This window comes from Rattus norvegicus, chromosome 9 (assembly GCF_036323735.1).
Source record: "Rattus norvegicus strain BN/NHsdMcwi chromosome 9, GRCr8, whole genome shotgun sequence".
In the NCBI taxonomy this organism is placed as follows: Eukaryota; Metazoa; Chordata; class Mammalia; order Rodentia; family Muridae; genus Rattus; species Rattus norvegicus.
This window is the reverse complement of record NC_086027.1, coordinates 49,740,675-49,767,150: the sequence shown is the minus strand read 5'-3', so window position 1 is coordinate 49,767,150 and position 26,476 is coordinate 49,740,675. Positions and strand designations below refer to the sequence as shown.

Below are 26,476 nucleotides of genomic sequence, written 5' to 3'. Positions count from 1 at the left end.
GTAGCCTCTCCACATGACTGAAACATCATCGAGAGTCAGTGATGGCACTCATTTGCTTGCCAAAATCTGTCCTACAGTCCTCAGCAACCAAGTTCTAAGGCGCAAGAAACTCAACTGAAAAGGTCCTGATGGGAAATCGCGGTCTCCATCCCAAAGCACTACTGTAGGATGATGTAATGTAACAGACACTCTGAACATCACTTCTGTTGTTTTCATGATTTTAAAATAAAATCATGTAATAAAATAGAAAGATGCTGAGTGTCATTCACTGTCATTTACTGTCTAATTATGCAGGCCTAGCCTCAGAGGGAAAAAAAGCATCAGAAAATATAGAATTTGCCAAGGACCTTTGAGTCAATTACAACTAGAATCTTACGATGAAGACTTAGTATACAGTGTTTTATATTGTCTTTAGAATGTAGTTAGGATGATTTCCAAATCCCCTTTGATGACTAGAGTTTGGGGATTGGAGAGATGGCTCAGGAGTTAAAAGAAACAGCCAGAGAACCCTAGTTCTATACTCAGCATCAGTAGGGAGGACACACATCTTTTTCTAAAAAAAATAATAAGTTTGGTGGTCTTATTTCAACACTTAATAGACACACACGCATGCACACACACACATACCACCACAAAAGTAAACAACTGGTTCAAGTGGAAGACAAATCAGGTGAGCAGACGAAGGGCTGAAATGTAAGCCAACGGTCGAACTGACAAAGAGCAGAGGAGGCTTATATGCCACCCCATGTGTCTAACTGTAAGTCCAAACTACTGTGTCCTTCATACTCCACCTCAGGGGAGCCAAGGTGATCACACATGGGGATCTGAAGGATGGGGCGGGAGCTCTAGGAGCAAAGGGGCTGTCCTCTGGCTCCCTTCAATGGGGAGGCAGCTGCTGAGCCCCACTTCGTGAGTTAATGCAGCTGGTGCCAATTAGCATTTTGGCCTCCGCCCAGCAGGAGCAACTCTCACAGACAAGTTCTTTGTCTGGAGCTGGGTTCTGACAGTGGACAAGCTTTCAGTTCGCTCCCTGGCTATCAGAGGATTGGGGGCTGGGAGAAGCCAACATTTGCATGGCATTAATTTACATAGCAGCTATGGGCTGTAAACGAATCAAATGAAACATACTGCCCATCGCACTGTCTGAGCACACCACACAGGAGTGTGCCTAGTAGGTATCTGTCTGGTTTTAACGTCCCCCTAGGTGTCTGAAGTAAGCGTGTTTGTTTTGCAAGGCCTTTAGTGTACTAGCCAAGTGCTCTACCACTGAGCTAATGTCTCCATCCCTTTTGGGTTCCCTTAAAATGTGGCTTCCATCCCTTATTATCTAAGTTCTCTGTCTCTGTCTCTGTCTCTCTGTCTCTCTCACTCCACTGATGACTGTACTGCCTGAGGGACAGAGACACCTTAGAGACAATGACTGGGACCCAAGAAGACTGAGGAATGTTCTGAGTTCATCCTCTTTCCACCTGGCTTCTTTACAAAATTAATCATCAGTCAGTGACAGCTGCGCAAATGGCGGGAGGGCAACTGATGGTCTCTGTGAAGCTGGAGAAGGGAGCTGTGATGTGAGCCAAAGTCTCTGGCAGAGTTCTGCCCCAAGATCTACAACTGAGCCGTGTCCCTGAAAGAAAACAAACTATTTCACCTTGCAGGGTCCAGGCAGATCCGAGAGTGGGATACTCAGCACCAGCCATCTTAAAGGTAGCACAGAATCGATTAAGCTTAATTTGGCTTTGATTCAAACATAAAAGAGTTACATGACTTCGATTCACCATTCAACAAAATGTAAATGACAATTTTACAGATTCTAGAAGAGGATACAACGTAGAATAAATGGGATTTGTTATGGGATCAGGCCACAAGAATGACAGCCTTCAAAGTAACATCCTCATCCAAATCAGTCAGTGCTTTGGGGAAAAGCCGCAATCCTCTTCCAAACTGGCAATGCCCAAGTGATGGAGAAAGAAAAGTGCTCCCTCCCTCAAACACACCAATGTCAATATTAAATTCATGTTCTTCTTTACTTAACTGAATCAATGCCTTTCTTCTGGGTATGGCCACGGCCTCAAAGCTGTTCTCTGCCTGATGGCAGATCTAGTCAGTCAGAGCCCTCAGAGAGCCTTCCTTCTTCCCTCCTTGCTGAGTCATTCAGTCAGACCTTATTGCTCACCTGGAGCCCAGGACAGACAAGAGACGGCAACTACAATAACAGCAGAGCGGGCAGAGCCTTCTCCCCTCCTACACGCCACTCACTTATGAATGAGTGTGGAGGACTATGCTCCCCTGAAGGAGACCATGGTGTCACAGAAGTCAAAGCACAACTCTGTGATAAAGCCCTCCAAGAAACACAACAACAAACGGCAAATGCTGATCCTCCTGAAGCCCAGTAACACACACGTTGTTCCAAAGTTTCATGTCAACACCCAGAAATCCTGGTAGATCCCAATGTTTAAGGCAAAATGTCCTAAGTGTGTTTTCAATGACATACACCCTCAAATACTCTATGTTTATTTCCAAAACCAAGTTCTCTACAAAAGTGATTACACTTTAACGTTTTATAAAGCCTAAGAATCTAAAATCTAAAACCCAGAAGTTATCGAAGCAGTATGACCTTGGCAACAGAATGTGGTCATACATGTGTAAGCGTGCACGTGTTAGGTACCTATCAAAATGTGGTTGAACTTGTGAGTGTACACATGTTAGGTATCTGTCAGAATGTAACCATACATGTATAAGTGTGCATGTGTCAGGTACCTATTAAAAGGGTTAAATGGACAGAAGAGAGGAAACAAGGAAGAGGAAGAAATTCTGGCATTGACTACCTCTAGGGTAATTTCTTCTTTAATCTTCTAACTTTCCACATGGTCATGCATAAGATTTCTGTCAGCTCTCATGGTCTGCCTCCCTGTCTCCCATCCCTGATGCTGAAGGGTCACTGTCAAACCTGAAGAAGCACACAGCCTTGCTAGGCTAGGCCAGAAACACTACAGGCCTCAGGCTTGTCTGCAGTCAGTACCAATGCAAAACACTGAGCTAAGATCGGCAACTTCCTTATGTAAGTCATTCCTGAGAAGAAGGAAGGAAGGGAGGGAGGGAAGGAGGGAGGGAGGGAGGAAGGAAGGGGCTCGCCCAGCAACTGCCTTCACACACTCTACTTGACTGCCTGAGGCTCCTTACTGGACCATGCCTGTGGCAAATTCCATGAGCTCTGCACACTACACAGAAAGAAGAGAAGTGCCCTACACACTGAACAGTGTTACTCACACAGATCAAGTGAGGATTGGCCAAGGGCTGCTCGGAGGGCGTGGCATGTGGAGGAGTACCTGTGTGTGAGCAAGCACACCTCTTACCGCCAGCCCACGGCCTCAGGTGCACAGGAGCTCAGACGCAGACTTTAAAGGCCATGGTCTCAACAATGGATTAAGATCACTCCTCAGCTAGTTGGTGATCCAACCACCAATAATTATGGTAACTAACTGGATGCCCCCCAAATTCAAGAATATTATAAAAGTATAAAATAATTGTGAAACCAGTAAGGTAAAATTCATTCTTCTAATTTAGAAGAATTTTCTAATTCTGACTTTACAAGTATTAGTGAGCAACCGATTTAATTAAATTATATTTTTAATTAAAATATAATTACATCATTTCTCCCTTCTCATTCTTCCCTAAGATCCTCCCACATACCTCACCCTTCACTTTGCTTCCTTTCAAAGTCATGGCCTCTTTTTCTTTGTTTTACACACACACACACACACACACACACACACACACACACACACCCCATTGCATACAAGGATGATGAAGCTTTTGCTTTAAATTTAACATGAATCAATCCCTTATACTCAGTTTCTTTACATCCAAGATGGAAAATCCCTTCCAAGCAGGTGAGGCCACCCACAATGGTAAATAATATATTAGGTTAGCATGAAAATCTTTTTGCAGCACATAGCACACAGAAAATATGTGCTGTGGTTCTAAGAAAATGAACTACAATTATCTTTGGCTTTATAGAGTATTCCTATAGAGTCTAACATGAAACAGGCCCTGGTGAATGTACACAATCCAGGCATTGAGTTCCTGCTAACAGTAGTGGGTGGAGCAAGGACAGCAGGCCAGGGCAGTCACCGCCAGTGTAACCAGCTAACTCTCCCACCATGAACGACAGTCTGAGTACTAACTAGATGTGCGATCACCTCCATTCACACAACGACAGACAAACCTGCAGGCGTTCCTACCCCCAAAACCCGGGAAGGATGACTCTAATAACCTACAGATTCCCAAACAACTGGTAAAAAGGAAAGATAACTGATTCACGTAGCCATGGATGGATGCTGCTGGTCCTACCCAACAGTGTCACCCAGGCGGGCCCTCTGCCACGGCTCTCCTGCTGCCAAAGTCTGAATGTACGCTGGTATCTCTGAACACACTGCATATCCCCTGACACTGAGCACTGTGTATAGCTTATCAGAACAGTTGTTCTTTCAAATGAGTTTTTTAAAGCTGTATAAGAGAATTGAAGATAAGATTTTGCTGGACAAAAAAATATACTTTTACAGGATTAGCATGATCCAATTCAAAAAGGCAAACAAAACTTGTGAGGTTTTGACAATTGAGGTTTTGCTACCTTAAGCCTACTACTGCTTTAGCCACTCAGAAAGCTGCAGACCAATTATTTAAAGTAAAAGAAAGAGTTCTGCTTTAGGTAATTAGAAACTAAATAATAAAAATCCTGCTCAAATATGACTCATAAGACAGACTCCAGGGCAGCCCACCAACCACTTATCTCACTTTGGTCTAGCCATGGCTCACTAACTTGACACTGGGTTCTCAAGTCCCTTGAGTGCTCACCCCCACTCCTACACCTACCCTCTCCCCCTCCCCTTCTCTTAGAGTCATGGGTGCACTAACAGTAAGCAGATAGATGACAGGGAGGCAGAGGAACTTTCTAGGAGAGAGGTCTGGGCAAAGGCCCCCAGAACACTACAGCCACTCTCATCGGTCAGCAGACAGGCAATGCCACCCACTACTGAGTTAACAACAGTCACCCTCCTTAGAGGCCCTCATCTCTTGTCACTCTGTATGACCATAAAGCAAAACACTTGGTGAGAGTTTGTCTGAAGCCTCCTGGGTTTAGCCAAGGCAGAACAATTGTTTTTAAAGTGGAACTCTCCCCGGAGACAAGAAACAGAACACACTTGTCAGAGAGAGGACCACCTACCATCCCATGCCTACACTCACTCAGACATTCAAAGTAGTGAGAGAGCAGAGCTGGGCTTCTGCATGAAGGAGAATTAAGTCCACCAGCATTATGCACTTGTGAAGAATCTGACACCTTCTTCAGCCCTTTAGGGCACCTACACACATACACACACACACACACACACACACACACACACACAGAGGTGGGGAGAGACACAGGCAGGTAGGCAGACAGACAGACTCTCAAATGATATTTCCTTTCCAATAGTCCATACTAGTTTATAGAGACAAACTTTTAAGGACTACTCCATGAAGACCCGAAAGATCATTACCTAAGCAGAAAGGCTATTATCACATGGAAATCTGCCTGGCTCACCCTCCTCCAGCCAGGCTGAGAAGAATGATCAGATTATGCCACTTTCCCTCCCCTGCCCACTGACCATTTTCAGTTTCCATGTTCACACTGCATCTAGAAGGAGGAAGGGGGGAAACAAACAACCCACACAAGCCACAGGCAGCAGCATCACAGTCATACCTGAGCCTACAGGAACTAATCTATCAACAAGGCAAAGCTGTACTGAATCCAGGCCACACCCTGTGTACACTCAACAGCTGATCTTCCCTATACAGACAGAGTACCACACCTTGAGCTGAAGTAGGACACGGAAGACCTGTGCCTTCTGTTGTAGAATGGCTGGGTGTCAGTTTTGCTGCCTAAAACAGCACAGAATAGGGAAAAGCAGCCGGCCACCCACAGTTCTCTAAGGCTTATGACCTACAGACACTGCCCCTCTTCTGTAAGAATGAATATACTTATGCTATACACATCTATGCGCCCTTATGTAAATACAAATGAAACTGTTAAGAATTTAAATGACGGGAGCTGGAGAGATAGCTCAGTGCTCTTCTAGAGGTCCTGAGTTCAATTCCTAGCAACCACATGGTGGCTCACAACCATCTGAAATGGGTTCTGATGCCCTCTTCTGGTGTTGAAGAGAGCAACAGTGTACTCACATATATAAAATAAATAAATCTTTTTTTAAAAGGATTTAAATGACAAGAGCTGGGGCATACCAGTTCAGCAGTAACAAGCCCTGGTTAAACATCAAATACTCTTTTCAACACTACAAGTGCCTGGACAGGTTTGTGTTTAGTTGGTTTCTAGTGGCCTGCCTCGGTCCTAAGTTACACAGCATACTTGTTCTAACTATCTCGCCTGTGCCATGGCTCCGAAGCTGAAGTTCTATACCTTATATAGTCCAGTCAGTTGCATCCTGTACACTTGAGTTATGAGGCTGTGCTTTGCAGGATGCTATCGCTGGGGAAGACTGGGTGAGCAGTGCATGAGTCTTCTCTAGACATTTCCTTCCCTAAGCTCCTCTCAGCCTGAAGTTACTGTAAACAAAACACATATAACACTACCCACTTGCTGCACTAATATCAAATCGTTAACAAAGATCTGTAATAAATAAATCTGTAATATGCTCTGTAAACCCTTTCCAAAGCCAACCAGATAAAAGACAGTTTCCTTCAGAAGAGCCCTTCTGACCTCAATTCTTAATTCTGTCAAGATCAAAGCAAATAGGAAGAGATCTGCACATCTATAAAAAAATGCCTCCCTTGCAGACTACTCAGCCCCATCTGTAGTGTCATGTCCGGCTTCTTCTCATAACCAAACACAATGGTGGGGCAGGCCTACATCCCCACTTACTGCAGCTGGAGCTGCCAACAAGAGCGCCATGCCGTGGTCTTCCCACCCACTGTTCCCGCACCCGCTGAGCCTGCTGACCAGCACCTAGTCCCTCCTAATAAGACGCATGCTCGTGACTTTCCCAGGAATTGGCTCCTGTACCTCTGTGCTCCTGAGACGAAATGGCAAGCAGACAATCTCACTCTTGTCAAGAGGACCCTCTCCAATGACCTCCCCTCCCCCCTGCCCAGAGCTGACATCTGCTGCTTAGCAGCAAACCTCTCTTATCTGACACCCAGGCCCCAGCAACATGAGCCCAGAAGCCTCAGTGCTGGGACAGGCAAGCGCAAGCTTTCCATGCTGCCAGTGGTCCAAGGTCTTCTATTCACAACCTTCTATTCCCAATCTTCCTCGGGATCCTTCCTGAGCCCCAGGCCACAGCAGAAGAGCATGTAAGAAACATCACTGAGGAGCTAACAGACTCAATGGTTGATTGACGGGGGCTTTAAGCTCACCATCCAGTTTTGACTTTACTGGAATACATGAGCTTCCATTAATTACTTTTTTAAGAGATTTATTTATTTTATATATAAGTGCATTGTCAATGTCTTCAGACACACCAGAAGAGGGCGTCAGATTCCATCACACCATGTAGTTGCTGGAATTTGAACTCAGGATCGCTGAGCCATCTCTCCAGCCCCCCATTAATTATTTTTAAAGGAGCACTACAAATACTCGTGTCCATCACCTGACCATTGCCACCTTGTTTTTCAAGCAGGAAAACACCTTTTGTAGCTCAGCAGTACAGCACTTATCTAGCTTGGACACACAAGGGCCTCATTTATCCCCAGCACAGAAAATAGCAACAATAATACAAAAGGCATGTAGTACATGTACAGGTATGCATGAACCCATACATGTTCTCATATAGACATGACTGAATAAGAAATACACCAAAGGGCTACTGTCAGAAGAGGAAAGGACTTGATTTTCTTTACACTCTCCTAAATGCTTCTCTTCCTTTCTCTGGTGACCATGTGGTGCACAATTATAATCAAACTTGGCCTTAGAGGAGGCTCCAGACTTGAAATGGATCTGAGGTGTGAAGTAACATACCAGGAGGCCACAGCAGCTACTCAGGAAACACAGCGTGGGCTGAAAGCACTAAGTCCGGAAAGAAACTAAACTCTGGCTTCCATAAACACCCAAGGCTTAAGGCTTACAAAGACAAGGTCTCTTTGCCTGGTCCTTGCTGTCTTGGAGTTTGCTACATACATTGCCCTCAAACTCAGAGAGATCTGCTTGCCTCTGCTTCCTATAAAGGATATATCCATGTCTGGACCATTTAAAGTGGTACCTAAGTCTAACAATAGACCACCCAACCCAGTCTATAGGTTCTGTGGCTCTGGCGACACCATATCCCAAAACAGCAACAGGGGTCACGCGGGAAGAAATGGGGACTTCATCGAGAAGTTGTCACTGCGTGGCCCAGGCTCAGAGCACTTCATAAACACCTACTACATTGAATTACAGTAAGTTCAAATGTACCACTCTTCCACTGATCCTTAAAAATCTTTGAATGAGCCAGGCAGTGGTAGCGTGCACCTTTTATCCCAGCACTCAGGAGGCAGAGGCTAGCAGATCTCTGAGTTTGAGGCCAGCCTGGTCTATAGAGTGAAATCCAGTACAGCCAGGGCTACAAAGAATAACCCTGTCTTGAAAAACAAACAAACAAATGGAAACGTTTAGCTGAAAAGCATCTACTTTTCCACAGAACTGTCCTGCCCACAGCACAATTTGTTACAAGAATCTTTTGGATAACCAACCAAACAGGTTTCCTCTTAAAAGTCTCTAGCTATCCTTGTTGACAGACAAGAGGGAAGTCACCCCACAGAACCCCACATCCTCCCTAGTGGGTCTGCGGGATTCAACAGCTGTCACCTGTGGGCTACAATGTTTCCTAATTCTAACTCACAAATGTGCGCACTGGAGAGGCCCATGCTGTGTGAGAGGAGCAGGGATGGTGGAGGACACCTCTCCAGATTATGGATGACTCATCGGCAGCCATCAGTTTCCTCAGTAAGCCCCAGATTTAGGGAAATTACGATCTGATGTAAAGACGCTGCAGACTTCTGCTTAGTTCTTTCTAGAACTCGGTAACTGCGCTGAATCTGACTCAACACTGCATAGAAGGCAGTGAGTACAGAGGATGAGACAAACTAAAACAGGTTACTATGGGGTAGCCCTAGCTCCTCACAACCCATTAAGGATACACTCACAGAGGCACCCTCGAGTGTGTGTGTGTGTGTGTGTGTGTGTGTGTGTGTGTGTGTGTGTGTGTGTGTGTGCGCGCGAGTGAGTGTGCGTGTATGCATGGGCTCACATTTTATTTAGCTCAGTTCTCTTTTCCCATCTAAAGCTGCACAGGAAATCTTCACTGACTATTTAAAGAACTATCTTTTGCCACTAAGTTGTGCCAACAACAATCTAGTTGACGTTCTTTCTAAACAGATGTTTCTGTCTTTCAGCCTCTAGGAACTTGGCTCAATATTTCCTTTTCTCAATATAAATAAATAAATAAATAAATAAATAAATAAATAAATAAAAGGAATGGCACAGATGTGGTCTAATACTCTAAGGGGAGCATTCCCTTCAATCGCCGTTCATGTGACCCCCCATGGTCCCTCCCACCCCAACATTTTCTTTCCTATTAGTGAAGATGTTTCCAATTACAGCCCATCTTGTGGCCAAGGATGACATCACTCAGATGGAGGGAGTTTGTTGTGGGTTAGTTGTTTAAATAAAAAGTGCACTAAGCAAACAAGAGTCTTCGTTTCTTGAGACCATCTGCAACAACTCGTCCACGGGCCTGCTGCTGGACCTGGAGCCTTAACGCCGCAGGAAAGCCATGCACTAAGGTGACCACAACCACTAACTACGCCGAGAAGGGCAAAGGTACTTGGGCTGGAGTAACTTTAAAGTCTCGATCTCTTCATAAACATGTATGGTCAATTCAACCTTACCTCGGTGACATCCATAACCTTGATGGCCGCCAGCTGACCCGTTTTAACATGTCGACCCTGAAGACACAGAAAAGAAAGACTGGTTATTACCAACATTCACAACAGTTATTCAGATGGAGTGGATAACGTCTATAACCCAGCCTCCCTCCAGGCTTTTCCTGTTACTGATAAAAGGTGATCACGGTAAGAGCGTGCTCACCAATAGAATGGCAGAGCTGGTGAAAATAAGGAAGCAGATCAAACGAATTTAGATAAAATATCATTTTTTTTCTCGGAGATCTAATGTACCTATCGTAAGCTCCAAGGTTCTCAAAAGACTCTGTTAAATGTATGTGTATATGTGTGTACGTGTAAGCTTATTTAACACTGCATGCATTCCGGAGCCCACGGAGGTCGGATGAGGGCACAGATCCCCTTAGAACTGAAGTTCCAGGGGATTCTGAACCTCTATGGAGGGTCTGGTTATCAAGTCAGGAAGCCATCTTCCAGGATCCTAATCAACTTAAAGTAATGTGTTTGTCTACATATCAGGCTCACAAACAATCAAATGAAACAAAAACAAAACACCTCTAGATATTCACTCGATATGCCATACATGGGTAACTGCCTTCTTCCTGGACTCCCAACAGCTACTACTAGATTCCACAAATTATAGCAAATATAAGGAGTAGGAAGATTATTGCCCAGAGAACAGGAAGTATGCAAAAAGATTCAGGGACAAGCAAAGTAACATTGTCTCAACTATAATTTTTGATTTAGGACCTAAACTGTATAGCTTATTCATATCACGCTGTATTTAAAAACAAAATAAAACAAAACAAAATCCAAAAAAGTACTATCATTCTCCTCTCACACTGATGATGGTGTGGCTATCCGCCTACTCTCTGAAGCAACTAGGAGCCACTCCACTATCTTGAAGATGAACTACTTAAGGAATCAATTTTAAGGATGGCCCTTCTGTGGCAAGGCAACAACATCCTCACATTTCCCAAAAACTCTCTGGTCTTATGACAGAAAGAGTAAATTTATAACACTAAACCTAAGAACAACTCTCCATTTACTCACAGAATTGGCTCAGGAATTCAAATTACAACAAGAACCATGCAGTCCCCTAAAATGGCATTATCTGAGAACTAGTATAATAACGGAAGTGCTCAACAAACAGGACTGGAGACAGCTTTGGACTGCCGTGTCAGAGGGCAGAGTCGTGGTATATACTTCATGGCATCAGGGAGCACAGCAATCACGTCGCACCAGTGTGGGCCACGTGAGCAAATACAAGCCCAGAATATGAGAGTCTATGTCCTCTATCAGTAATCACATTAAGTAGCTCCCATGACTATGTCCGCACAATCACATGACTATGACAGCAGTCACATGACTATGGCCTCACAATCACATGACTATGACAGCAGTCACATGACTATGTCCGCACAATCACATGACTATGACAGCAGTCACATGACTATGGCCTCACAATCACTAAGTAAAACTGTGTTTTTCTTGAATCCAGGAAGGAAGAGTGCATTTAAGACATAGTGTGAGTGAACCCTCTGCCTCGGCCATGTGGCAGGCCCTAGAGTACCCACGCAGCCCTTCAGCCTTCCAGCCTTTCTATGCAGCTACTTCCAAATCACGGAGGCAACCTTCTCATGGCTAGAAATCAGGTGATGGGGAACAGAGAACCGCATGGAAGTTCTTTCTTCTTTTTGAGAACACAACTATGCTATGCCGAGTAGGGACTCTTAAGATGCCTCATATAGTGCCACTTTAGATTACAGATCTACAAAACCCATGAGTCTGTCAAAACGCTCTGGCATCTTTATTCCAAATAAGTCTGTCAGTGTCACTTCATCACAGTCTGCCCGCCTCACAGGAACCAGAATTACCCCTTGGTGGAGAAACCTCACAGCTTTTGATTCATCCTGTTCTGTTTTTTTTGTTGTTGTTGTTGTTTTGTTTTGTTTTGTTTTTTAATTTTAGGAAAATGAATGTTTCCTTTTTAAGGAAAAAGAAAACCAACCCTAGGCTTGGCAGGGAAAGCTAAGGAAGAATGGCCTATTTTTCAACTCTCCTTAATTGTTTCTAACCAAGCCAAAAGTGCCACCTTGCAAATATGCAATACATAATACATGTTCCAAGAAAAAGCACACTATAGAGTGTTAGAGGTCAGGACACTGTGGTAGCCCGTCTCCTTTAAGGAAGTCTGTCCCTGGCCCACGGAAGGGCATACCGAATGATATAAGGGAAGCTTCTCAGTCCCCATAAGGGGACAGACGGCAATGTCCACTTTCCTAGAGCTCCTTCTAGCATCAGATCCTAGTTAACTGATGCATGTTGCATAATCTGTTCCTAGACCACCTAAACCTCCTTAAAATATCTGATGGTTCTCTACGTCCAATGACTGGTGAAGTCTCAGTAACAAGAATTCGAGAGATAAATAACACATCCAAGAAGGTAGAGAGAGAGCTTCTGTTGGACTGAACCCACAGGGATGGTCCCGACACTGCCTTAAGCCACATCGTCTGCAAGAAGTTTCTTTGGCTAATTAGTTTGGGGTTTTTTTAAGACAAGGCCTCATGAGACCCAGGTTACCCTCAAAGTCCTGATGATCCTCCTGCCTCAGTCTCTCAAATTGTAGGCTTATGCATGCCCAACTCCAACTCCATTCCAAAGTATTAGACTCATCTTGATTCACCCTTATGAATCCTTGCTGCTATGCACCCCTGACGGGAAGCCACTATAACTTCACCCTGTTTCTGCTCTTGGTGTTCTCTCTCTCTCTCTCTCTCTCCCTCTCCCTCTCCCTCAAGCTTGTGCTTCCTTAAAGTCTGTGTCCCTCTGTCATTTGGCACCATTCAACCTCAAAACACACAAAAGATACACAAAGTTTTTATTTACTTTATGAAATTAGGTGTGCAGCTACTCCACGTGGGAAAAATAAGTGTTTTCTAACCCACAGTACAGACAGGTGCCAGGTCATGTGACCTCAGCTCTGCAAACCTGAATAAGGCCTGCACAGCCTTGGAATCGGGAAGAGCAGAGCACAGACACAAGCCCCTCCCAGCTCTGGGGATACTTGGTGGACAGGTGTGCCCTGGACAAACGCCTGTATTCCTCATGGAATGTAACACAAGTACCACCACCCTCATCTTATAAAACAGAGAAAGTAAACCTTAGAGATGACCCAGTCCCCTTACCAGGTGTGCAGGTTAAAGAGAGGTATCCTATCTAGCCAAATTAAATAGAAACTTCATGTAGATGATTCTACACATACTGGTAGTGGTACACACACGGTGTGGAGTAACACTGTATTTATCTTATAAGAGAAGCAATATTTGTACTCTTAGAGTCGAATGGCTTGTCATACACATTGCACCCAACCAAGAGAGATTCTCACGACGTTAGAGAGATTTCTTCGTGGTCTGACTGCTTCTCATTTGCATTCAACTATCAATGTTGTTTCATCAGAAACCTGTCCCTAGACATCTGAGTGATGCTCGGGGGGGGGGGGGGTTCAGCTGATGAATGGGCTTGGATAACAAGTCAGAAGAACTTAGCTTGAATGTGCAGTACTCACATAAAGCTGGATGGAGCATGTCTGCAAGCCTAGTGTTCCTACAGCAAGAGGAAGGCAGGGACAGAAGTTGTGGAAGTTCAATAACCAGTTAGCTTGTGTCTGGCTATCCACAATCCACAAAGATCCTGTACCTCAAGGAAGAAGGCAAGGACCCAGCAGCACCCAAGGTTATCTATCCTCTGACTTCCAGACAAATGCACCCTCATTCACATACACGTGTGAACATGCACCACACAAAGACAATTTTACTTTAAAAAAAAGTTTATGGAGGGGTTGAAAGAGACAGCTCAGTGGTCAAGAGTATACTGACTGCTCCTCCAGAGAACCTGTATATACAGGCTCACAACCACCAGCTCCAGGGAGTCTAACATGCTCTCTGGTATGCATACACGTACACGAATACACGCATGTGCACACAAACGCATCTTTTTTTAAAAAAAGAAAAAAAAATCACCTAAGGTAGAGATGTTACGCTTCCCTAGTAAACAAGCAAAGCTCAAAATAAACATAAAACCGTTGCTCCTGTTCCCACAGAATGTGCATATGTTTGCTCCAGCCAGATCCAGCATGAGGACTGCCTGAGAGAGTAGGATGAGACCACGACTTGCTAAAGCAGTGTCTGCTGGCTTCTCGTGCACCCGAGGATTTCAGGATCGCTTCTGAAGAACGCTGAGAGTGGGAGAAAGAGTCTTCTCCAGGGAAGAGCACGCCAACTGGCTACCCACTACCAAACGGTCAGTCTTCAAAATGTACACACGAGTTAACATTACACAGACTGAGCAGGGCATATTTAGAAATGTGTATGTCTACACACACATACAGGGATGTAACCGCAATTAATGAAAACAGAAGCTACGAACTTAAAAAGAGGAAAGAAAGAGGTATGCGGGAGGGTTTGGGTGGAAAAAAGGGGAGAGAAATCTTGAATTTTAATATAATCTCAAAAATATTTTTAACATGTAAAAAAAAAGACTGCGAAGACCAGACAGACCCAGATTCACCTCTCCCTTACACACTTCATACGAGGAAGGAAAGCCAAGAGCCAACCCGACGCCCCATCCAAACTGACACGTCATGACCATTCCATCTAGACCACCCAGAGGTCAGCTTGAAACCTCCGAGGCCCTCCCTTGCTCTGAGTTCAGTTTCTAGAGCACACACATGGAGCCTCCAGGGCCCTGTGGTAAACAGGGTGAGATCAGCACTAAGCAATCTTGATGACCACCATCCATCCATCCCAAAGGCAGAGACCAGTTTAACTGGTTCTGTACTGTGAACCTCAAAACCACAATCTCCACTGCGAGTACACTTTTTCCAGGAAGTGACTTTAGGGAGAGCCCCCCCCCCCAAAGCTGGGAACCGAACCCAGGGCCTTGCACTTCCTAGCAAGCACTCTACCACTGAGCTAAATCCCCAACCCCAGGAAGTGTCTTTAAAAAAGAAAATTAGCAAGTCGGAAAGGGGACACAGCAGCCAGACAGCACTCTGTGAACATTCTTAGCCAAGGAAGCTAGTCACCAGCTCAGAGCACTGAGAAAACAGCTGAGTGTCCTAAACATCTCCCAGCCAGAGAACAAAACATGGCAGCAGGAGCCATAGTCTCTCTCCCTCTGACCTCCAGTTGCACGCCCCGCCCCGTGGCTAAGAGCAGGCAGGCTCACAACTATGCAAAACTCATCCATAGGTCCTACTTCTTACCACCAGCATCTGCTGCCTCCTCCCGGTCTCCCAGGGCCAGTGCTTCCGACCAGCAGGCAGACAAAGGAAATGTTAAGAATGTAACATATTATGAGACCAGTCAGAACTTGTGTTTTAATAAAGAAGACAGAACACCTGTTCTCTGGAGAGTTTAAAGATTAGAAACCTCAATCTTGAATCATTCCCTCTTCTGGCAAAAGCAACTTCTCTGAAATAACACTAAAGAATATTGGTGGTGAGAGTGAAAAGCCACCAATATGATGACAATATGATTACTGGCTTACACCACGCCCCTCCACAATCAAAGACAAAGCTGAGCTAGCAAAGAAAAGTAAAATAAAATACACTATGTACCATGCTTTCTTTAAGGAACTGATATGAATGAGAAACTTTCTAAAACCCTGAATCCTTGAATACCATACAAAGGCTTTTACTGATGTCCCAGGGAAATTACTATGAACACCAGGTACTACCCAGTCCTGCAATTAGAACGTTTCAGGGAATTATTATACCTGGGAATATAAAAGCCAAGTCATCTGGACTCTCCATATCTGTTCTGTTGTTTAGAAACTGTCTCAAAACACAGCTTCTTACACTGTGGGTGCAGATCCCAAAAAGGGAACATAATTGAATCTGGGGTCTGGTGGTTTGAATATGCTTAACCCAGGGACTGGCACTATTAATAGGTGTGCCACTGTGGGCATGGGCTATAAGACCCTTATCCTAGCTGCCTGGGAGATAGTCTTCTTCTAGCAGCCTTCAGATGAAGATGTAGAGCTCTCAGCTTCTCCTGCGCCATACCCGCCTACATGCTGCCATGCTCCCACCTTGATGATAATGGACTGAACCTCTGAATTAAATGTTGCCCTTACCACAGAAAGACAAAAATTATTCCAAAATCAAATATTTGATTACAAGGTGTTTGTGGCATCATTGGGGATTCCCTGCAACCTGAGCTCCGGACACACACACACACACACACACACACACACACACACACACACACCCTGTACAGCATGTGTCAGATGCCATCGAACGCCAAGGAACAGTGCCTGAAATGCATGAGCTCAGAGTCTAGTTATTCATCTCTGGTGGATTGCGGTGTTTTACTCTAAGTACAGAGTTCTCTGTAAAAAAGAGAGGTGGGAGACAGCACATTGGGCAGTGTGTTCAGGTCCTCGTGAGAAGCTGGTCCCCATGTCATGTCAAAAGCTGGCCATGACAGCATGCACCCAGAAGGAACACTAGTACTGTGAGCAGAGACAAGATGATCCAAGGGGCTCACTGCCCAGCCAGTCCAGCCAATCAGTGAGCTCCAGTCAGTGAGACCCTATTCTGACAGAACTGACAAAGCACTCATGAGAGCCCTGATGTTGTCCTCTCATTCACACTAACCAACCATGCTAACAGGACCCCAGAGACAAGACATATGCAGACATGGGCAAACTGTAGGTAGGGACAGTCTCCCTCCCTTTACCAGGCTAGAAGCTGTTTCTTAGTGGTGGTTGTTATTTAAGGTGCTAGAAAAAAAGGGGAAGGAGGGAAAAAAGAGATGGCAAGTCACTAATTATTGAACTCTAAGTCCTCACCATCAATACCAATCCAGGCCTGCACATAGTGGGCAGTCAGCAAATGGTTTTCAACAAATAATAAAGAAGAGGAACCTGCCTTTGTACATGCAAGCTCAACAGGAGCCAGCCCCTTCGAGCCCCTGCGATGACCTCTCCTTCTAGGTAATTCCATGTAAGCAGTACCTCCCTTCAGACCATCCAGGGATGGTCAGTGAGTTACAACATCTTCACAGAACACACAATCTAAAGGAAGTGGGGAGGAGAAGGCAAAGGAGAGGAGGGGAAGGGGAGGGGGAGGAGAGGGCAGGGAGGGGACAGAGGAGGGGGAAGGAGGGGAGAGGGGAGAGAGGAAGAAGAGGAAGGGGAAGAGGGGGAGGAGGAGGGAAAGGAAGAAGAGTTGGGGGGGGGGGGAGATTGCCTCTCCAGGGCCAGACACCCCTGTTGTTCCTTACAGACACCAGCTGTCCCATGCACTCACCCTCGTATGCTGCGCTTGAAGAACAATACACAGGGAAGGTCAGGAATTTGCCTTGACATGGGAGTCTAAAGCCTACAGACTGAAAACTACAACCTTAATCCAACACTCAAAAACCAAGAGCTGTATAAAACGGGTGTGGGGGGGGAAGGGGGGGAGGGAACCCTAGTCACCATTAAAATTATTAAAATGTGATCATACAAAACCCAGATAGCTAGCTGGAGAGGCCCAGGGCCTGGCTTTGGAGAAGGCTTGTAGGACAGTCTAATCTGTGACCACCCACCTCACTCCACCCCGGTGCTTCCTCCAAGAGCACTCAGAGGAGTTATTTCCTAGCTCTCTCTTATCACTGGGAAATCAAAGGAAGAACACGCTGAAGGTTTTAGGGTGATGGATCCGTCCTAACTAGAGATTCACCGTTCCACACATGTTTTAAAAACTCTATTCAGGACTTGTGTGTACAGAGAAAACTAGAGCCACTTTTACTTGACAATTTGTTTGTTTGTTTAAGTAACTAAACTGAGGCAGAAATGACTCAATGCCCAGGAGGTGCCCAAGCCCTAGGTTCTATTTTCCTGTTTTCTCAGTGAGGGGCCCTCAAGACAGACAGACAGACAGACACATCCGCTCAGAGACTGCAGTGTTTCCGGGCATTGTCTTCCTCCCTTCCCACTTCCCTTCCCTTTTCCTGTTCTTTTACACCGTCACTGGAGAAATTCTGATTTTACAGTCCATGGTGATCTAGGATGTTCAGATGGGAAAATTTCAAAACCAAGACAGGTAGAATTCCTGCCTGGATGCTAGAATCTTCAGTGAACTGTATGGAGGGCCCAGTAATGCACAAAGAACATGAAATGAATAGCCACGCGACATCTATAAACACAACCCCACACCAACATGAATGTGGAGAACACTCCCCTGAAAACCAGATAAAGCAAAGCCTCGGATCCTCATCGGGGGCCATACCTGAACATTTGTTCAATGTCCTTTCAATGGACTCCCAGACAGGATTTGTGATTCCCAACAGAAGACTCTCAGGCTAAAGACAGGAGAGTCTGCTGAAGGCCTGGGCCCTGCCATGTTACATGGCTTAGAGGGCAACAAGCCCAGGAGAGAAACTGCTGACCTCACCTGGATCACACCCCAAGACCAGCCACAAAATCTCAGCCATCTGTCTGTCACAAGTGCACCCCTACCTCCCTCACTCTTGCCGATGTCCGCCTCATTCCTGACTGCCGCCTCTACATTAGGAAGAGCAGGTGTCCAGGAGGCCAGAGCCTTCCCTCATCACCCCTCCCACAATGCCAGTCTTCAACACAACGTGTGACTGAGGGATGTGACTGAGGGACGAATACAGGAAACAACATGGTGAATTAATTCCACTGGATCCTGGTACAGTTTATACCACTTGGTGACGCTGTCTGCCCAGCATGGCTGCCTATTCTAGCAATCTTAGTTCCAATGGTTGACAGCCAGAGAGACAATGAACAGCCCAAGAACCCCCTGGTTAGTCTTTCAGTCCAATGTAATGGAGAAGATTAAAGGAGAATACTGAGTCCTAGCTTCTTAACAAACAAGGCCAGGAGGAAGATAAGCTGTTGCCAATCAGTGTCTGCATTGCCAGAGTTTTACACAATAATATTTTTATTCTGTAAAAAATGCAAAATGAGTCAAATTCAAAAATTTCAAAATACAAAATGGTGATGCATGTCTATAATCCCAGCACTTGGGAGACTAGGATAAATAGAAGGATCCAGGCCAGGCCAAGCCTCTCTTATATCTGGAAGTGCTGCCTCAAAATATGTGTGAGTGAGTGAGTGTGCATGCATGTGTAAGATTCATTATATTAAACTATTACTATGATTATGACGTTACTATGATTATAAAGACAGCCACATGGTTAAACAGCTTAAATAACTGTAGTAATAAATAAATACCAAGGGAAAACCACACAAATAAATAAAACAGTATGAAAAAATTAAGAAAATCTATGTTTCAATTAGCTATTCAAAAAAAGTTCAGAATTAACTTTATATCAAGCAACTGTATACTTTGTATTTTATATTAACCCTGCCCTCAAGAGGCAGTAGTATCCACAGGGGCAGGGAGGGAAGGAACTGTGGTCTGGGTACTAATAGTGTATATTACAGCTCACTCTGGCCATTACTAGCTCAGCAACAGTCATTAAAGCAACTCTCATACCTAAGTAAAGGATAAGACGGCCCACCATCATTCCAGCCCCAGTTAGAAGGGAGCACCTAAGTGAGGGAGAGGCTGCCCCGAGCCCACAGCTAAAACACTCTCAACACGGAAAAGCTGCAGCCTGGAGAAAAGACCTGCAGCTGCACCACCAAAGGAAACACTCGGGCTCACACCAAAAAGTACCACAGCTGAACTTCCCAAGGCCTGAGATTAAACAGTACGGTTATTTTGGAGATTACAGACTATGGCACACCAAGGCCAATGGCACCAAAGCAAGTTGGTCAAAGAATAAGCCAAGGGCTCATTCTGAAAATTAACTGCAAACTAGAGGCTAGGGAGAAAACGGCACTTAGAGAAATAATAAACTCTGTAATCCTGAATTAGTTGGGAGGATCTAATAAATACCAGGTTAATGACAACACCTTTCCACTCATCTTGCAGCGGGATAACATACTTCTGAAAGGAGTCTAAAACAAACCATTGCAGCTCTCATTTGACCAGACCTTGTCAACACATCTCTCAATGAAAAGAGTCTGCCTGACCTACAAGCAGAGTTTAGAAACACTATTTCCTAATACAGGAAACATAAAGGGAAGTGAAGACAAAGATGCCAAAGCTGAAAACAAATGAGAAAGATACAACCAGTAGTTAAATTTTTAAAGAAAACTCTGAAAGGGGGGAGGAAAGACCCTCAACTATGAGAAGACACCAAAGCTGTCTATTGCATGTATATTTATCCTACGGGGACAAGGCCAAATCTCAATGAGGGAGAGCTGGATGCTGCTCAGGCCCCCGGGGACATCCCCTTAAGACATTTATGTTCATGCTTATCTTGGAAAGAGTAAACGACTCAGGTGAATGACAACTGCTGAAGCAGTGTCATCCTTGCCAGGCTGCAAGACCACAGACACCATCTCCCCGGCCAGCCCCGCCTCTCACCATCAGCTCCGCCTCGTGTCAGCCACGCCCCTCACCATCAGCCCCGCTCTACCCTGTTCAGCCCCGCCCCTACCATCAACCCGCCCTGCCCCGTGTCAGCCCCGCCCCCCACCATCAACCCGCCCTGCCCCGTGTCAGCCCCGCCCCGCATTGCCAGCACCTCATTGCACCAGAAGGCACCATCCCACACTCAGAAAGAAGAGGTAAAATTTTTCCTCTATTTTTCCATGTCAAATTCTTGCAGCACAGAGAGCAGGCAGCCACTTTAGTTCAATTTACTGAACAAGAAAGGCATCTGGCCCAGAAATAGTTAAAATGAGAGCATAGGTCTACAGAATCTAGAAGTCTGTGAGACTGATCCAGGACCAACAAAACAGTAAGAGCAGCCCAGGCCCTGAACCACAAATAAACCTTGTCATTACAGCGAGTTTGGGTTGGCTCGGGCTGTTGTTTATTTTGTTATTTTTGATTTTTTTGTTTTGTTTTGGCTTTTTAAACTAAGTGGGGGAGGGGGGGAACTTCCCTTAAAAGCGTTCTGAGTCTACAGTTTAAACACAGCCTCAAATGTAACTGCTGCAGGATGGAAAATACCATTCTGTCTATTTTAAATTGTTCAAACACAGAAAAGTAAAAGTCACATGGCCCTATAGGTAATGACTGTCTTAACTGTTTACTGTCTAGATTGAACAGCTGCTAACATAACATTATTGGTCTATTTCTCCTAGTGATGGAGCTCCTCCCTGAACCACTTCAAACAGAGACATCCATCAAGAAAACCTGTTCTCAAAGACGGGAAGAGCACTGCATAGCAGTTTTCAGATAGAATTATTCAGAGCTAAGGAAAGCAATGGTCCCCCATATTACCTGCCAATCAGTCTACACTCACACACCAAACTCTAGCTTGCTTCTCAGCCATCTTCCTCAGCATCTTCTCTTTACTGTGTGCTGTAAATGTGAAATCCGCACACAGGCCCTTGGGGGCATCGTCTGGGAAGGTGGAGACATGGCAGGAAGTATGTATGTCATTAGCAGCGAGCCTGGGTTTTGTGAGCAGGCCTCCCTTTCTTTCCACTCTCTGCTTGCTGACTGTAAACAGTACAAACAGCCAGCTCCCACCCTCATCTGTTCCCTGCCACCACAGACCCTAGCCCTTCTTACACTGCAGCCAAGATAAACATCTCCTTGTGGGTCAGGAAGGTAATCAGAGCAGCAAAGAGAGTGACTAAGACAGCAGGCCAGCTTCTTGATACAAAGTCTCAAGGAGAGTAGGCAGCCGACAAAGCTTCTTGATACAGTCTCCTATTTTGAATGTATTTGACTGCTCCCTTGCACAACCTGTGTTGATAAATTTGTTCCTCTAAGCCAGAAGTCTATCTCATTTGATTAAGATTACTGCTGTTAGGAACACTCTATTGATCCTGGCGTATCAACAGTGCTGCTACATAATGGAGGCCATCGGACTGACTGTGTGCCACATAATACAAGACACACACACACACACACACACACACACACACACACACACACACACTATATTCTCTTACATAACCAAACTATTTTAAAGAATCATTTATCTATGTATGAGTACACTGGAGCTGTCCTCAGACACACCAGAAGAGGGCGCCAAATCCCATTATAGATGGTTGTGAGCCACCATGTGGTTGCTGGGAATTAAACTCAGGACCTCTGGAAGAGCATTCCGTGCGTGCTCTTAGCCACTGAGCCATCTCTCCAGCCCACCAAACTGTCTCTAAGTGTGTGAAATAAACCCTGTTTAAGTCCACAGGACTGCCCACATAAATAAATAAAGCCCTGTCGCAACAGCTCCAAATGACAAACAAAAGCTGGGACAGAACTGCGGAGCCCTTGTCCTGTCTGATCAAATAGCATTCTGGGGCTAACAGAACTGAAGAGCTGCAGCCCAGCTTCTGTGAAACCTCACCTCTGTCCACCCACAGCCTTGGGATGGCACACTGGTATTGTTCTGTAACACTATACTAAAAAACATATCACAAGAATTCTTTGCAGGTTAGAGTGGCATTCCACCTCTCATTCACCCTGGAATCCTGAGTGATTCCTAGTCTTTGTTTTCTGTAGAAACATTGTCATTTTCCAGTGTGTTCCTTTTCCTCTGAGTCTCTCTGAATGTAACCTACCTGCTTTAAACTCTAGAAAAGTTTGCTTCACCCAATTCCCTTGGCTGGAAAACACAAGCACTTGTGCATACTCTGGAAACGACTCTGGTTCTTCTCCATTTAGAACAAACTAATTGGGTGAAAATTGTTATTTCACTAGCCCCACCATAGAAAAACCAAAAACCCCTAGGAAAAACTCTGACCAACATATAGCACCAAAGGGTGTGAGAGTTCCACACAGCAACCAGTCACTGCTGCAATTCATAAAAACACAAGCTAACAAATGGGTGGACTTGTACTCCTCAAACCCACAAATCAACTTGCATCCTACCTACAGCAGCTCTGAGAACAGGGGCCTCGTCCGTCCACTTGCTGAAGCGGGAGCTGAGGGTGTGGGTAGAGAAGCAATGCTTCCCCACCTCACGGGAGTCTTCTCTGGGGCTGTGCTGAGGTTAGGTGGAGTTAGCCCCAGCATCTATCTAGTCTCAATCCAAGGCAGGTGTGTGAAGACAAACTGGATGTCCTGCCTCTATGCTGTTCTGGCCTCTCTTTCTCACATACTGCTTCCCACCAAACGATGGTTGGCTGCCATTTTTCCATACATGATGACTGCTTAAATTCACTACCATGCACATCATATCCCAGCCCCTACCCACCCACACCAACTGCTGAGAACCAGCATCAAAGAGACCACTGCTTCCCATAATCCTCTCCTCCAATCATACCAGAAGGAGGGCGGAGTGCCTGCTGAGCCCAGGAGGAAGACCTCTTGGCCCTCTGCTAGCCCCAGTGAGACAACAGTAGCTTTGTGGACCACATGCTGGGAGGGGGGGAAGGGGTCTCCACAGCAATTTAGAATGAGGAAATTATGTTTATTGCCAGACTTTTGTTAAAGGGCTCCCATTTAGATGGTCGTGCCCTTAATAATCTCCCCCTGTGCCACTTCAGCTGTTTCACCTCGACAAGAGCTGACAACTCAGCAGATGGCATCAAAAGTACCTCTGTACTGAGCTGAATGGAGAAGCAGGGCCTGGGCCAGACAGAGACTCTATTCACAAGTGCCTCCTTTGAACGCTCCTCTGCTGTTCTAAATCCTAAGTATTCAAGTCAACACAGGGGGAGATCTTCACTGCCCAGAAGGGGAAGGGGGAGGGGAGCGCACCAAATGCGCTACCTGTGCCAACCATGGATGACTTGCCAAGTTGAAGCCAGCGTAGACTAAGCATCACACCGACACGCGACGCCTACCATATTGTATATTCCGGATCAGGGTTTCTTTCTCCTGGACCCATAAGATGAGGCACCTCTAACTGGCAAACACAGAAGCCCTGGTGTTAAAGCCATCGCCTGGGTCACAGCAACCCCGTTTATCACGCTCAGTTAAAAGTTCACTTCCCATCACAAACTTTCTAGTAGGAGACCTTGCTTGGCAGGGTCTCCTGGTGCTATCTTACCAGCCAAGAACCTAACTAAAAGAGTCTAAGTTGGCCAGTCCTACAGACCTGTCGAGCCAGCAGGGTCCAGGGAGTTCACCAGGGTGAGCGCTCACTGCTTCCAACTGTTGACTACCCTGTCCTAATTCCAGATCCCATCTGTGTGCACTCAGCACAGATGACAGATGTGGCACCCACGATGCCAGACACACAGACTCAACGACTTAGGCAACATCTCACAGTGTCCCTATAAAAACCACACCATCACTGTCTGCCCGATCATGAAAGGGGAGGGGGTAAAAAAAAAAAAAATGTAGTCTCAACTCTACATTAATGTAATTAGAAAAACAAAGTGCCTTGTTTACATCAAAACCAAAGAAAAGCTATTCTGCTCCTGTAGAATATTTATTGTTTGCAGTGCATTTACTGCTTCAGTAGGATATTTACTGTTTATGGTTTATGTGTAAATCACAAAAGCCGCTTAGAAACCTTACTGTCCCAACAATTTGCTTCTAGAAGACTTAGCAATTCCAAAGATAAAAACAACTGGTTCTTTGAGTCCTCCCTAAGTGGGAGTCCCAGTCAGCGTGCATGCTGGGTAAGGAAGAACGGGCAAGGGTTCGAGGCTAGACTCAGCCACATTGTGAGTTTGAGGCCAGCGAAGGTCTAAAAATAGATTCTTATGATTAATCCAGTTAAAGGACTCTCAGTTCTAAGCCTGACTTTCTTTTAACCTATATTTTTCTAATCATACTTTACCTCCACTTACCTAGGTTGCTTAACCCAGATAATATTGTTGTTCATTATGACCGGGAGTCAACTCAAGGTTCTACCTAGCATAAGAAGATGGGAGTCATTTCTTAAAAAAAACTTCATTGAAACAGAGCCAATCCTTAAAAGGAAAAGGGGGCGGAATTAGTGAGAAGGCTGTTGCTGTGGCCTCTGTCACCAACAGTGTCCTGCCTCTGTCCCCCTAAGAAGTCTACAAATTTGAAGGAAATACTAGAGAGGTGGGGCTATGCAAGAATCTTCCAAACGGGTGGGTTGGGGTATATCTAAGAGCTCTTTCTAGGAGAAAAGTGTCCAAGGAAAACAAAGGCAGCGAATTCTGTTCACACAGAAAGATGTAACAGATCATTTTCAATGATTCTCTGTAAGATGCCCCAAGTAAGAAGCCTAAAAAAAAAAAAAATAGCACCCCCTCCTTTATAGCAGGGGTCCCCTGAAAGAGACAGATTGTATTTAACTTGAGATCGTTTGAGAGAACAAGCTGACAAGGTGTGTGGTTACTTCTGGTGTCCCTATTCCTAACACAGGCTGATTTTCTCAAGTCTTCCTCCCTTCCCTTCAGACCAGCTGCTGCCTCACACTAGGAAAAGCATGTATCTAAGGACAAGCTTTAGGATCCTCAGGACCAAGGACACCAAGGAAACAGTGGGTGGTCAAACTGAGACCTGGGGAGCTTTATATAGACAGTGAGGAGAAGACAAAGTGAAAAGTGACAGTGTCCTCAAGTTTCTCTGCACCATCCCTTTCCCAAAAAGGATGTAAGATGGCCTTACCACCACAACACACAAAACTTCTGATTTACAGTGTTCCAAGACAATGAGTTCTATGGTGAAATCCACTGTTATGCGGCAGACCGTTTTGAATAAAGCTTTATTTTCCCATTAAAATCCTCAATGATCAGGTTACTAGCACTTTACATTTGGTTTACTGAATAAAAAAAAAAATCTGGAATGAATTCACACCTTGATTTTTTTTATTATTTGCAAACAGCAGGTCACACAATATTTGCTAGGATGGTGTTCTCAACTTTTTCAGAGGGACAGACATAGAAACAAGGCTTATATGCAGTATTTCTGCCTAGACCTCCAGTAACAACTGGATCTAGTCAGTGCTAACACCGCACTGCAGGCCTGAGCGGTAAACGAGGCGGTCCTGTGACAAAGAGGACCACAAAGCACAAAGGACATGGGCATGGGGTCTACCCTGTCACTAGCACAAACAAGAACAGGCTGAACTAGTTGGCTCTCCACAGCTTCCAGATGTGCTGGCAGCTAGGCCCGGAATGAAATCTCACAGGAGGCAGCATTTAGGGTCTATGATTTTTTTTTCCTTTTCTGTGATTTTTTTTTCCTTCATGACTTCCTGAGACAAAGATGGGTTAAAAACAGAGAGAGGTGGCAACCATTATTCTCCTCATGATGTGTAGGCAGAGGGATGGCATTCCTTTCTACTACTCAACAGTTGCTCACTTCGGCGTTGAGCATCCTCCCAACACAAATGAATCTTGACTCTTTATCCCTTACCCACAAAAAAAAAAAAAAAAAAAACAGAAAACAAGACGACAAAGCACCACCTCCCCAAGACCAGCGACACTGAGGGCATTGCTCTACCCCACGTGCCCAGAAATGTCAGGCAGGCAGCCAGGATCAGCAGCGAAGACCCAATGTTCCCCAGCTCCATGAATAAGCCCTGAGCCTGGGAAGGCTCACTAGGACAGCCACTTCCCAGCACAGCAG

The 26,476-nt window shown here is 45.2% G+C and overlaps 1 protein-coding gene across 52 annotated transcripts in view; it reads right to left on the bottom strand.

Moving 5' to 3' along the window:
• Map4k4 (mitogen-activated protein kinase kinase kinase kinase 4) overlaps positions 1-26,476 on the bottom strand; it is a 125,781-nt gene that overhangs the window by 55,203 nt on the left and 44,102 nt on the right. For all 52 annotated transcript variants that reach the window (XM_063266904.1, XM_063266895.1, XM_063266899.1 and 49 more), the window contains exon 3: positions 9,919-9,975. In XM_063266904.1, coding sequence (XP_063122974.1) covers positions 9,919-9,975 — 57 coding nt within the window. The remainder of the gene's footprint in view (positions 1-9,918; positions 9,976-26,476) is intronic.